General features: G+C 38.6%; 1 protein-coding gene across 5 annotated transcripts in view; it reads right to left on the bottom strand.

Annotated features, from left to right (window-relative positions):
- Positions 1 to 560: 560 nt before the first annotated feature.
- The window catches only part of mta1 (metastasis associated 1), a 49,183-nt gene continuing 37,453 nt past the window's right edge, over positions 561 to 12,290 (bottom strand). For all 5 annotated transcript variants that reach the window (XM_024282476.2, XM_024282398.2, XM_024282166.2 and 2 more), the window contains 11 exons: positions 9,849 to 9,948; positions 9,470 to 9,658; positions 9,024 to 9,098; positions 8,834 to 8,892; positions 6,946 to 7,082; positions 6,464 to 6,615; positions 5,657 to 5,846; positions 5,487 to 5,576; positions 4,886 to 5,041; positions 2,367 to 2,512; positions 561 to 1,357 (listed from right to left, as the gene is read on the bottom strand). In XM_024282476.2, the coding sequence (XP_024138244.1) occupies positions 2,406 to 2,512; positions 4,886 to 5,041; positions 5,487 to 5,576; positions 5,657 to 5,846; positions 6,464 to 6,615; positions 6,946 to 7,082; positions 8,834 to 8,892; positions 9,024 to 9,098; positions 9,470 to 9,658; positions 9,849 to 9,948 (1,255 nt within the window). In that variant the 3' untranslated portion in view covers positions 561 to 1,357; positions 2,367 to 2,405. The remainder of the gene's footprint in view (positions 1,358 to 2,366; positions 2,513 to 4,885; positions 5,042 to 5,486; positions 5,577 to 5,656; positions 5,847 to 6,463; positions 6,616 to 6,945; positions 7,083 to 8,833; positions 8,893 to 9,023; positions 9,099 to 9,469; positions 9,659 to 9,848; positions 9,949 to 12,290) is intronic.

The raw sequence follows: 12,290 nt of genomic DNA on the forward strand, positions 1-12,290 counted from the left end.
GTTAATTTCTCATAATGCACACTTCGTCGGGTATTATCCCTTACTTAATCGTATGCGTTAATGTTCACACCCCTAAATAAAAGATTCCTTGGAATGATTTTAACCCTTTAACACCGGGGAAATTTCCGGCAAACAGCAAAATAACACATTCTTCAAACTACACAATAAAATTCCTCTGAAGCTGAGAAAAGGGAATTTCAGCCCAAATAATTCAAATTTCAACATGTTTCATGGACAGGTGGAGCCGAAATAGTGTCTTAAAAATGTGCGTAGTGATGGACGAACATGAGTTTTGAACGTCCATAGACGTTTTGTTGGGAATAGTCGCTTACACGCAAGTGTCTGATGGCGCCATGATCGTAGAATTCAATTAACCCGTTAATGTTCTTTGATTTAACTTTTCAACCGTTAACACAATCAATGTCATTCCAGTAGATTGTGAAGGAGAAAAGCGCTGCTTTTCTCCTTCACAATCTACTGGAATGACATTGATCGTGTTAACGGTTGAAAACTTACCGTAAGGTTTACAAAAAGACCCAATAAAGACACTGACAAGGAGCTGGACATGAAAGCAGACTGTATTCCTGCTTCTTCGTTTTTTCAGATGTTTCCTTACAAAACATGTTGCCGTTGAGCATCAAATCTGATCTAATACTGGTAACATACAAAGCCATTAGGAATGAAAAGTCTCCGGTGATTTGCATATACCCTGTTTGCATACCTCTGAGGAGTAAGAAAAACAGGCCAACACCAGCTGGAAAAAGGGAACAATCAGTGCAAAGTTTTGACAGCTTTCACCTCCTCGTGTACGGAGACGCCAAAATGAGAGGGAAAGATCCTTTAGATTGTTTTTTTTTTCTTTTTTTTATTACAGAATTGAAGCATTAACTGTGTAAAAGGTAGAAAAAACACCTTCAATAAGTTAAACCTGTCGGGCCGGAGAGCAGAACCGGCTCACGACGCCTCCGCTAACGGACGAACAAAGGACGAGCTGAAGGAAAAGTGCGTCTCCTTTCCAACGGTTTAGAGAAAACTGACGATGCAAGTGGCTCATCTTTCCCTCCTTCCACCCAAAACTTCAGAAGTTTCATCATTTGATCGACAAACAATAAGCTGAGTTATAATTGGTAAAAAAAAAGAAAAATAATAACAATAATAACAATAATTACAAAGACAGTAATAACGAGAAATGTAAATAATAAACACAGTCCTGTACAGTCGGGCTCGTCCGCTGAGAGACGCCAGTGATCGATTATGGACTCCAGCAGAACCGGACCGACTGAAGAAAAGTGGCCAATGCGGTCTCCTCCTCGCTGCTCCAGCTCCCATCAGCTGCCTTCAAATGTTAAAAGCACGTCTGGAAAACAAACCATGGGAGAACTGTGTGAGTTTGGCCTCCTGCTGGACGTCACACCAGCAGCAGAGGATGAAGGTTTGTTGGTCCTGTAAGCGATCGCCGTGGAAACGGAGAAGTCGACGCAGGCGTCCTTTGGATCGGGGCCAGATCACGGCGTTTCAGAACGTGATATTTGGGGCTGTGACACAATCGCCTCCAACTGTGACATCATTGGACGCCACTGGAGTAAAATTTTCCAGGTTTAGATCACTGACTGTATACGTCAACTGGACAGAAAGAGTGTGACATCATCCACAAAAAAACCTGTCACCTGTCAATCAAATCAACAACATTTGTACTTTGATTGAGGCCTCTGATTGGTCAGTTTATAACTATAAATATATGAAAAATATGAAAACTTTTTTTTTTATTCTTGGAGCCATTGAGTATTTTCTGTTAGAAATGCTCGGGGGTGGAGTCACTCAGTCCAGTTCTCTTATACGGTCGATGGCTTCAATATCAGAGGAAGTGTGTATAAATAATATTTTCGCACTACAAGTCAAACTTAAAAGCCTTAACTATAAAAAAAATGACAATGCGCCTTATATATGAATGAATTTTGGTTGTGTTAACCGATGTTGGAATGATTATGAGAGAGTGGCTGCCGAGGATTTAGGAAAAAATTCATATTAACCAATGTTTAGATCCATTATTTTCAACTAAGTTCATCAATTCAAAATAACCTTTAAGATCTTTTCATAAATCAGTGCATTTAAAAAAATAAATACAAAATTATAGTTTTATAATTTATGACTATATTGAGGGTTTCAAAGTAAAACCCATTTAAAAAATGACCAAAAACTTATAATAAAAATTGACTCAGAATGTGAACTCTGAGGTACAAAATCAATGTTAGAGAATTCTGTTCATTGTACTCAAAACTTTTCCTACAAAAAAACAGAAACTAAAACTGTGATGATAAGCTCAGAAGTCCAATGGAAACAGAACCCAGTGGTGCTTCACGGCTCACCTCACTCGTGTTTGCGGTCGACGCCGTTCTCGCAGAAACTCAGTCCAGTTCGTGAACTTCCTCCTGCAGGGAGGCGGCCACTCGGCTCGCATCGCTGACCCGTTTGGCCATGATTTCCCACTGAGGAGTCAGGCCTTTGGACTTCCCTGCAAATGAAAGCCAGCATGAGAGATTCTACAGGAACGGGGAAAATGTCCGTCTCCTCGTGGTTCAACTTCATCTATTTACCAAAATAAAATATTTCAATAATGAAAAACTGGCAGTGAAAGGAGAAGCCGAGATTATTAATTTTAGTTTATAAAGTCTGAAGAAATAAAGATTAGATTAAAACAAGAATTGAGTTTAGAAACCAACAAGATGGTGATTAAAAAATAAGAAAAGAACATTTTCAGAAAGTTTCTAAAAACATTTTACGCCTTTTTATGCTTATATGTATAGATAAAACAGAAAATTATCTTAGTTCTTTTCTTTTTTTAATTGTTTCTTAGTTTGAATAGTAAAAAATGAAGTTCCATCAAATTAAACATCAATATGAATAATTTATTATAGAAATCAACAAATATATTTTTTAAAAAGCTTAAATGTTTCAGTGACTTTAAGTGTTAAACCTGCACCAGCAGGGGGCGACAAACACAAAGACTGAACACAAACCTGGTTTTTAAACATCTGCAGCAGAGAACGTGCTGGTGAAGTCTTATTGTGAAACTCTCCTCAACTTCAATGTGTAAATGAACGAAGTTAAAGTTAAAGCTATTAACAGATTTTTTATTTCTTATTTTAAATGCTAAAATGAAGTCGATTCAAATGAAATCTGATCTTATTCAGTCAAATTTGGTTTGATTTCATTTCACCGTGAGTCACTTTGCAGTCTGAATTGTGAGTGAAGTAAAATAAAATAAGATACAATTCATTCATCAAAAGACCATATTATTAAATATGCATTGATTTGTTTGCTGGTTTGATTCTCAGTCTGCTGAAAAAAAAAAAACAATATTTTAACGAACTCTCGCTAATAAAAAAGGGAAAACGACATGGAAATAAAACGTAATTCTGATTTTGATTTTATGTTCAGCACTTTCCTTGCCTCTGCTTTTATAAGCGTTCTACTAAATTGATTCATAAATCAGCATTTAGAGAATAAATATAAAATCTGTATAGAAGAGCTGTATAAAAAAAAAAAGAAAAAGAAAAAAAAAACGAGCAGCATTTTCATTTAAATCATGCCTTAAATGATTCCTAAATTTTGAAATATCAAGTCACGGATGTCTTTTTTTTCCCTAAAAAAAAAAAAAGAAATCTTGTCTAATTGAACTTTTAAAGGCCACTAAGTCAAATGTGTGAGTTATAAAAGTGTAAAATCATTTCTTTCTTTTTAGAATTGATAAAGCATCTTTTTTAGGGAAAAATAAATCTCAAACTCAGAGGAGGAATCCTAATCTGAGGTCGGATTATGAGTTTTAATCCCCACAGAGCCGCTTTCAGGGAACTGAAAGCAGAAACTCTGTGTAAATGTTTAGCTCCTAAATTTTCCGTCTAAACTTTGTTTTATTTACATTGGGAGTAGAGACTCATTAAATTGTGAAATCTTCAAATAAAGTTAAATAAATTCAACCTGGGAGTTTAAATAAAGCAGATTTAAGGCAAAACAGTCATTTTCTGCTGTAATTTATTTTGTTTTATCTGATAAATGACGGATTCAGGAGAATTTTATGGGCAAGAGGAGAAGATTAAGACCAAAAAATGAGTTAAAAGCTCATGTAAAATAGCTTTTTTTTAAAGATTTAAACCTTTCCAAGTATTTAAAGTTTCTGGGAGTCTCAGTTTAAGATCCTCTCGGCTGAAACCCGCTGGGACTCTGTTGGTTCTGCAGCCCACTGCAGTGGAGTGGGCTGATCTCCAGGATCGACGCTTTACTTTTTTAGGTTTTTAAAAACTATTTCTGAGTGAGCACCAGAAAAATAAAAGCTGAAGAACCCCCCCTCCCCGTTCCAGGTCATAAGACTCCCATCAAAAACTGTTTGCAGTCGCCAAAATCTCCAACAGCAAACAGAGTCTGCGCTGGTGCTGGAGCGCCGTCTTTGATGAGCTGCAGGGACCCGGATCAGACGGCGAGTCTGGCAGAGGTCCAGCTCCTGATGCATTATTCCAGCTCCCGCCTGGGGTGGGCTCGGAGACCAGGAGGCGCTCTCCTCCAACGGGGCCTCGCAGAAGCCCCCTCCCATCCTTCCATCCGCCTCATCTTCCTCCACTCCTCTGTTACCATAACAACGCAGGCCGTAGCCTCCAGCTAAAACAGCGAGGCTGATCCCATCCTCCAGCAACCTCCCTCCTCTCCCCGTCTTCCAACCCCCCCATCACGATGCAGCCAATGAAAACTGGGACAAAACCCCCAAAAATAAGAGCAACTCCAGAACTAGTTGGAGGAAAATTTAAACCGTTTTGCCACACTGGTGCTGATGAAGAACCAGGAACCTGCCGACAGGTAGCAGTGCTGCTGGCGGTCTGCGGGGGGCGCTCACCATCCAGCCCGTTGTGCTGCTCATAGCTGCGTTTGCCCAGGATGGTGGGGGAGCCGTTGTTCAGGATGGGGGAGGACTTTATGGGCGTCAAGCTGCCTGTCGAGATGGAGGGACCGCGGACCGGAGGGTCCGGCTTCGGAGGACGGGGATGTGCTTCTGGAGAACGAAAGAAAGAGTTTAGAGGTTAAGAAAAATAAAACAAAACCTTATTTTTTGTTGTTTTACTTTAACTTTCCTAATTCAGAAAACTTCTAGCAGCTCTGATGAACATCTGATGCTCCAATACATCAAATTCTATGCAGCTAAATTAGGATCACTAATAGTATTTAAAAAGAATCAGAACTGCATCAGATTAAAGACCCACTCTGATGAAATAAACATGTTCTTGTGGCATTTTTCAGACATAAATTTACAAAAAACAAGCTTAAATTTGCATTTCTGAGCACTTCTTTAGTCAGATGAAAGAAAATCTGTTTGAAAAAGATGTAGAAAAAACGAGTTCCTCGTTTCTTGAGCTCCAAACTGCTGGATGGTGTTTGGAGCAGATGCTGGACTGATGTCCTCCAAACACGTCAGAGCAGCAGCTGAGGTGGATTCTCACCTAAGTACCGGACCACAGACTCCAGAGGTTTACGCTGCACTGGTTTCAGTGGCGCAGGCTTTTTGGGCCTGTCTGGTAACCGTAGTGCGCCTACAGAGCACAAAAAAAACTTCATATCAAAAAAATTATGATAAAAAGTGCTAATTTAAAGCATGAAATGAAGGCTTTACATTCTGCTTTGATGGACGCTGTGTTGACAGGGAGGTAGGGGTGTCGGGCCAAATATCGGGGCCGGATGATGTCCTGGCAGAGGCGGCGGGCCACCCGGGTCAGCGCGGTGGTCTGCAGATAGAACGCCTGCCGGGTCTTCACTGCAAACTTGGGGCTGCCGCTGTGCCGCATGGGGAGGCCGTGGGGGCTCTGGGGGGGCAGAGAGGTCAACCGGATTTTAATCACTTCAATGTTGAGATAATTAAATAAAACACATTTTACTATTTTATTACAATGAAGGATGTATTAATAGTTAGGTTAAAAAAAGTGAAAATTTGTTCTGATAGAGTCTTGGAATATAGTATAAAAAGACTCTTTTTGAGTTATTTTCCTTTAAATTCATGACATTGCAGCAAATAAAAAAGTATAAAAAAAAAGTTGGACCTTTATTTTTATTATTGGAGAACAAGACAATAGTTAGAAAATAAAAAATAAGATTAACAAGACTTTTTCGTTACTAAAAAACGTTTTTTTCTAATTTATCCAATTAATTAATCGTGATTAATACAATAATTTAACATCCCCAATTATTTTTAAGTCTCTTTTTTCACACTTGATGTAAAGAGATGTTTTTACTTTCATAATTGATCTGTTCACTCAGTAAATTGTACATAAATCTCTGGGTTTTTGTGCGACGTTCTTCCTCTGTCAAACCAGCTTCACCTCCTCCAAACCTGCTCAAGTCTGAACTCGTTCTCAGGACATGTTATGATTGAACGCTCATGTTTGTGTTTAGAATCCGCTCATCAGTGAGTGCGGGTTGGTACCATGGTGCTGCGGTTGGGTCCCGGCCTCTCCCCCTCCAGCCGCGTCGGCATCTTCAGGCCTCCGTACTTCTTCCAGTAGGTCCAGCATGAAGCGCACAGGCGGCACTGCATGCTGGGGGGGCCCCAGGAGTACCACTGGTAAGAGCTGTTGGCTACAAACAAGACACGATTTTTATTAAAGAGCTTCTTAAACCATCAACAGAGAATGAATGCAAATATTTGTCAGTTTTCAGGTTTTGTTAGAAGAATTTGAAAGAAAACTGACTCCAAAAGAACAACAAGAGTCCGTCTAACAGACACATTAGCATGAAGGAGCGAAAACCTTAATCATGTCTCAGTAAATTAAATACAAACGTTAGAATAATTGAGCGCTTCAGGGCTGATGGGCTCATTTCTTTCCCATCTCCAGTTTGTCAGAAGGCTGCATCGTTGATGAGGGGCAGACAGACGGTGCAGCTACCACGACGTTCCGAGTGACTTACTGTAGCAGCTTTCACAGGCTCTGCCCAGCCCGGGGACCTGGGCCGAGCCCGGCGGTCCCGGGACGCCTCCACCCACCGCTCCGTTCAGAAGAGCTGGCTTGACGTTGTTGCTCAGCTGGTTCGGGTTGGGCTTGTTGCTGACGGGAGCCGAGCAGAGAGACAACATCAGACCGGAAGAGACCAGTAAAAGTTCAAACTCATTACCCAGGATTTTTAGGAGGAAAAAATAACATTTCCTATTTATTTCATAATAAAAGTCTTAAAAATCAAAACCTTTCAAAATAAAAAGATCACACAAAAGAAAACTGACTAAAAAAGGGGGATGCACTTTAGCTAATTTACCATTTGAGTGTTTGTCAGTTTAAATATAAAACAATGTTTTTTAGCTTTCAGCATTGATTTGTAATTACATATTTTTGTTGCATTTGGCTATTTTTAAATCAATTTTGGATTTTTGTCAGGTAATTTAGAATTTAACAGTTATTTAAGTTCAGAGTTAGTGACAGACCACAATGCATTGTGATATAACTATTTGTCATTAAAAAAAAATCTTTTTTTTTTTTTTTAATGACACAGGTTTCATCATCAGAACACAATGGATTCATAAAATGTTTTTAAAAAATGTTAATTTTTATTGAATTTTTACTTCACCAAAAAACTTACTTCCCTTAAAAAAAATGAAAAAAAGAAAAAGTAATGTCAATACATTTCAGGGTACTCTATAGTCTTGCGCTATATCCTCTTTTAGAGGTTAGATGAGTAGTGAGGAAATTCAGACACAGCGAGAATTTAGCAAACTGTCCAGATGACTTAACCCTTCAGTAGTGGTGAGTTAACCAATCATATCAGCTGTTGACAATGATGTTTGGAGGACCCTCTTGAAAACGAGATGTTACATCTCAAGAGGTTTATCCTCCCATTTCAGTTCAAATGTGTGGATAAATAAACAAAATAAAAATGTAAGAATGAAACCAGTCCCCCATTGGGCTGGTTTTCATTCAAAATTTTAACTGGATGGGCTTTTAACTAGAGTTATAACACATTAAACTGTTGGAACTTTGTCTATAGTTTAGATAAGCTATGCATTGTTATTTTTAGACATTTTTTCTGATTTGTTTGATCAATTTTTCTTTTATTTGTGAATTAATTCTGTTTAATTTTATCTTTAACAGTTTGGTTTGTGTTATAAAACATACAAACTATTGGATTTCATTTTTTTGCAGATCAGAAAAGACTAAATTTACAACTTAGATTTTTGTACAGTTTCAGGTTCATTGTGGAACTATTGTGTTTTATAATGACAAATATCTGAGGAATAACAAAGGATTTGAAGCACTGCCACAAAAAATGTAAACAAAAATTAACAGAGCTAATTGTAGTAAAAATGCCCCAAATGTCCCCAAACTAATAAGAAGTGAGATGTTTAGATCAAAACACAAAAAATTAAAAGAGCAAAGGTAATAGAAACTAATTAAAATATATCTGTATGAGCTTCAAGAGTTCCTTTATGCGTTTTAACCCGTAAATGTATTTGTGTAAAAAGACAAACATTGAATATATCCAGGTAAAATAATTTATTTTGTGATTTTACAAAGTTTGGGGTGCATCTGGAAATAGTCCAATTAAATGCTTTTTGTTTTTGCTTTAGTTTCGCTGAAAACTCGACAGTTTTGAAGAAAAACTATAATTTAGAAGCACTGTTTCATGTCTATCATTAAACCTTTTTTTCCCTCATTTTGCTTTACATAAATAAAATGTTTTGGCTGCGTCTATAGAGCTTGTGGAGCTTTGCAGCTAAATGATAAAAAAATAAATAAATCTGCATCTCAAACAACAGAAATGAAACAGGTCTGACAGTAAAACCTCTTAATTCTGATGGAAAACTCACTAGTTGGGGATGTAGACTTGTTTCAGCTTGCTCTCTGCTTCTGCTGCTTTTAGCCGTTTCTGGAGAAGTTTGAAGAAAAACAAAAGAAACCAAAAACTTTTAATTTGTTTTTCTCTTTCAGGGTGATAAGAAAACCGTCTAATTGTGATCATTTTTTAAGAGTTTAAAAGAATGTAGAAACTACAGTTACCTGCTGCACATATCTGTCCGTGGTCTTCCACATGTAGTAATACTCGATTATACTCGTCAGAGACTTCCAGGGCAACTACAGACAAAAATACCAAAAAAACTATTTAAAAAACAAAAATGGAAGAGAAAGAAAACCATCGTTCACTCCTCGCCCCACCCATTTTGTAGTTTTCTTGTCTGAACTGAACAGATTTAAGAATGAACTGCAGTGTCAGGAGCTGGCCACCAGGGGGCAGACTTCCTCATGGTGTGAAACGACCACATTTACGGCGGGAAAAGCTGCTTCAATGCAGACGGTTCCATTTTTGACAGCATGACTGTCCTTTAAGCATTTATTCAGGAACTCAAATGCCACAGAGGACAGCCTCTGTGGCATTTGAGTTCCTGAATAAATGCTCAGATATGTTTTGTGCGCTAAAACATCTTTTTTTCCCCCCCAACACGTACAAAATCTTGCTGGATATCCGTGAAGTCTTTGCCATATTTCTCCAGCGCCTCCTCAAACAGATTCGCCTCCGAGGCGCTCCACTCCTCCATCTCGTCCCTGCAGAGGACGGGCCCCCCCTGGGGCACCAGCGCGGCGATGGCCCGGGTCATGTCGTAGCCTGCGGCATGGAGGGTGTCCATGGCGTGGAACTATCGACGAGACAGAAAAAGCTGCGTCAGCTCGTTGAAGCTGCTTAACTCCAGCAGCATTCATGTAAAGATCTTGTCCGTCTTTAAAGGCGTCTCATCCATCTTTCATAAATAAGGCAGGCACAGACTGGCAGTAGTCCTTTAGGGCTCGTGTTTGTGTACTATGAAGTAAATTTTAAGTCGATCTCACCAACGTGATGTCTCTGGAAGCTGCAGCGGCGCTCATGTGGAGGCTCGGCTGCCGCACCGAGCTGCTGCAGTCCAACGCTCTGGCGAACGTACCTACTGAGCTGCAAGACACAGATAACAAGGTATGCATTCATCACTACGGAACAAGAAGAGAAGCATTTATAAATAAGTGTGCTTTTTTTATTTATTTTAAACCCACTCTGATCATCTTTTGATATATTTTACGTGTTTCCAGAGGTCTTTTAATTATGATAATGCTGTTTTTAGCCAAAATCTAGGATATAGTTTCTGCAGAACGGCAGTAGATTTTTAGATTTTCGCCTCCGAGTTGTGAGCGGGACAGTCTCACTTTTCCTCCCTGTCACTCATAAAAAGAGAGTTCTCCGTATACATGCTCTCCTGCTAGCTTACAGCCCCTCACATTCCAAATCTAACATTACCGGTGCTACAAAAATGGCAAGCAATATCTGAGCTATTTAGCCGTACAGTTCGGACCGGCCAAGCTGATTTTCTACGCCAAAAATTTGCTCTTTTCCCCCCGTTTGAATATAGAAATCCTCTGATATTGAATTTTAATCTTAATTTTCTTTATACATGTTCTCCATCATCAGAAAAAAGCTAAAAGATGTTCAAAACCAAATTTTCAAAGGAGTGAGTCTTTAAACAGACAAAAAAGAAAAAAATATATTCACAATTTAGTTTCACATTTGAAATGTTTGCTGCATTTTAATATTTTCTGGTGTTTTTAACATGTTCTTGTAGCATTTTTCTCATATTAGAGGACCCACATAAAATAATTTACAATTAAAACTGAGTATTTCTTACTTTCTCTCAGAAGCTAATGCTTAAAAATGCTCAGACTAATGACGTAACTACTGAAATGGGCGTGTCAAAGTCTCCCCTCCCCCTGCGTGCTACCTGCCCCGCCCACGCTGAGGTGTGCGAGACATGATGAGCGTTCAACACTCGTGCTGTAACGAATTATGGCTCAAATCTGTACGACTGGATTAATCTAGTTTTACTCATTGTTACATTTTTGCTGCTAATGTTAGCATGAGGCTATAAGCTCGCGCAACAGCGCGCAAAAAGAGCTCTCAACAACCCAGTGGGAACACTAATTGGAAATTCGGCCCTTAGTTGTGGGCGGGGCCGTTGGTAGACAGGTTAGCTCCGCTCATATCCCATCAAGCCTTTGTTTACACTTTATCCCGCTCATTCATAGCATCTTACAACCCCGAGCTAGCTGGTGCAGCCAAAAAACAAGCAAAAAAAAAAAAAAAAAACTGCGCACAATATTGGAGCTAAAACTATACAGTTTAGAGCAAAATGGCAGCTCAGATGAGAAAAATTAAGACACTAGTGGGTCTTTTCTCTATAAGTGGATGCATCTGAAATAGAGTGAAGAAAGGAGAATGTGCCCCACTTACGGCACAAACCTCAGCTTTTTCAAACATCTGGTTTTAATCTACTCTTAAAGATTTAAATAAAGAAATACTCATAAATGCAGTTTTAATCTTAAATTATTTTATAAATATCCACCATCATGATGTTAAACACACCAAATACACAATTTTCAATGAAGAGGGTCTTTAACGCTGCTTTTTTCCAGTGAAACTCCAATTATAAAAGTAAAAAAAAAAAAAGTTTTAAAATGATCATCAGGAGCTGAGAACAGCTACAATCTACAGTTTAATCAGCACATTTTAGAAGGAGAGGGGTTCACGTTGATTAGAATGTACTTCTTTTCCTTTTAAGGAGCAAGTGTGACATTTAATGAGTGATGATAATGGGGTTAATAAATGAATTACTTTACTAAATCATGTAAATTGAGAGATTAATTAAAAAGTGAACTGTTTTAATGTGAGGGTGACTTAAACTGCTACAATTCAAAGCATATAAACATTTAGTCCTTCCTTTCTTCTTAAATTTATACAATTTCTTTAAGGCAGACTGATCAAAAATGCTAATTTTAAGGGGCAAAATAATAAAAATGTGTACTTTTTTATTTGATTCCCTGTATATTAATTTATTTAGTGAAGAAAATTTAAATTTCCCGTTGACTTAGTAGAATAATCAATAGTGTACTCAATTGCAGAAATAGTCAAAAGTTTTACAGCCAGAATTATTAATATCAAAGCAAAACTGTAGATAAACGAGTGCCGTGTAACCATAAAAAAGCTCATCTGCTTCGACTTACCGAGCTACGACCAAAAACTGGTCGATCTGTTTCTCCGTTAGTGAGCTGTTGGGGTCCCACACCTTCTCCTCCAGCTTGGCCAGGTCCCTCTCATCATCTTCATCTGGAGACATAAATGAAGAGAGGGAACTTCTCACACACGGCTGGTTCATTTGGGTTTTTTTTTTTTTTAATCTAGGTTGAAGAAAATGGAGTGGAGCCAGCATGAGATCAACCTGCTGGAGCTTCAAGCAGTGAAAGAAGATA

This window comes from Oryzias melastigma, linkage group LG22 (assembly GCF_002922805.2).
Source record: "Oryzias melastigma strain HK-1 linkage group LG22, ASM292280v2, whole genome shotgun sequence".
Classification (NCBI taxonomy): Eukaryota; Metazoa; Chordata; class Actinopteri; order Beloniformes; family Adrianichthyidae; genus Oryzias; species Oryzias melastigma.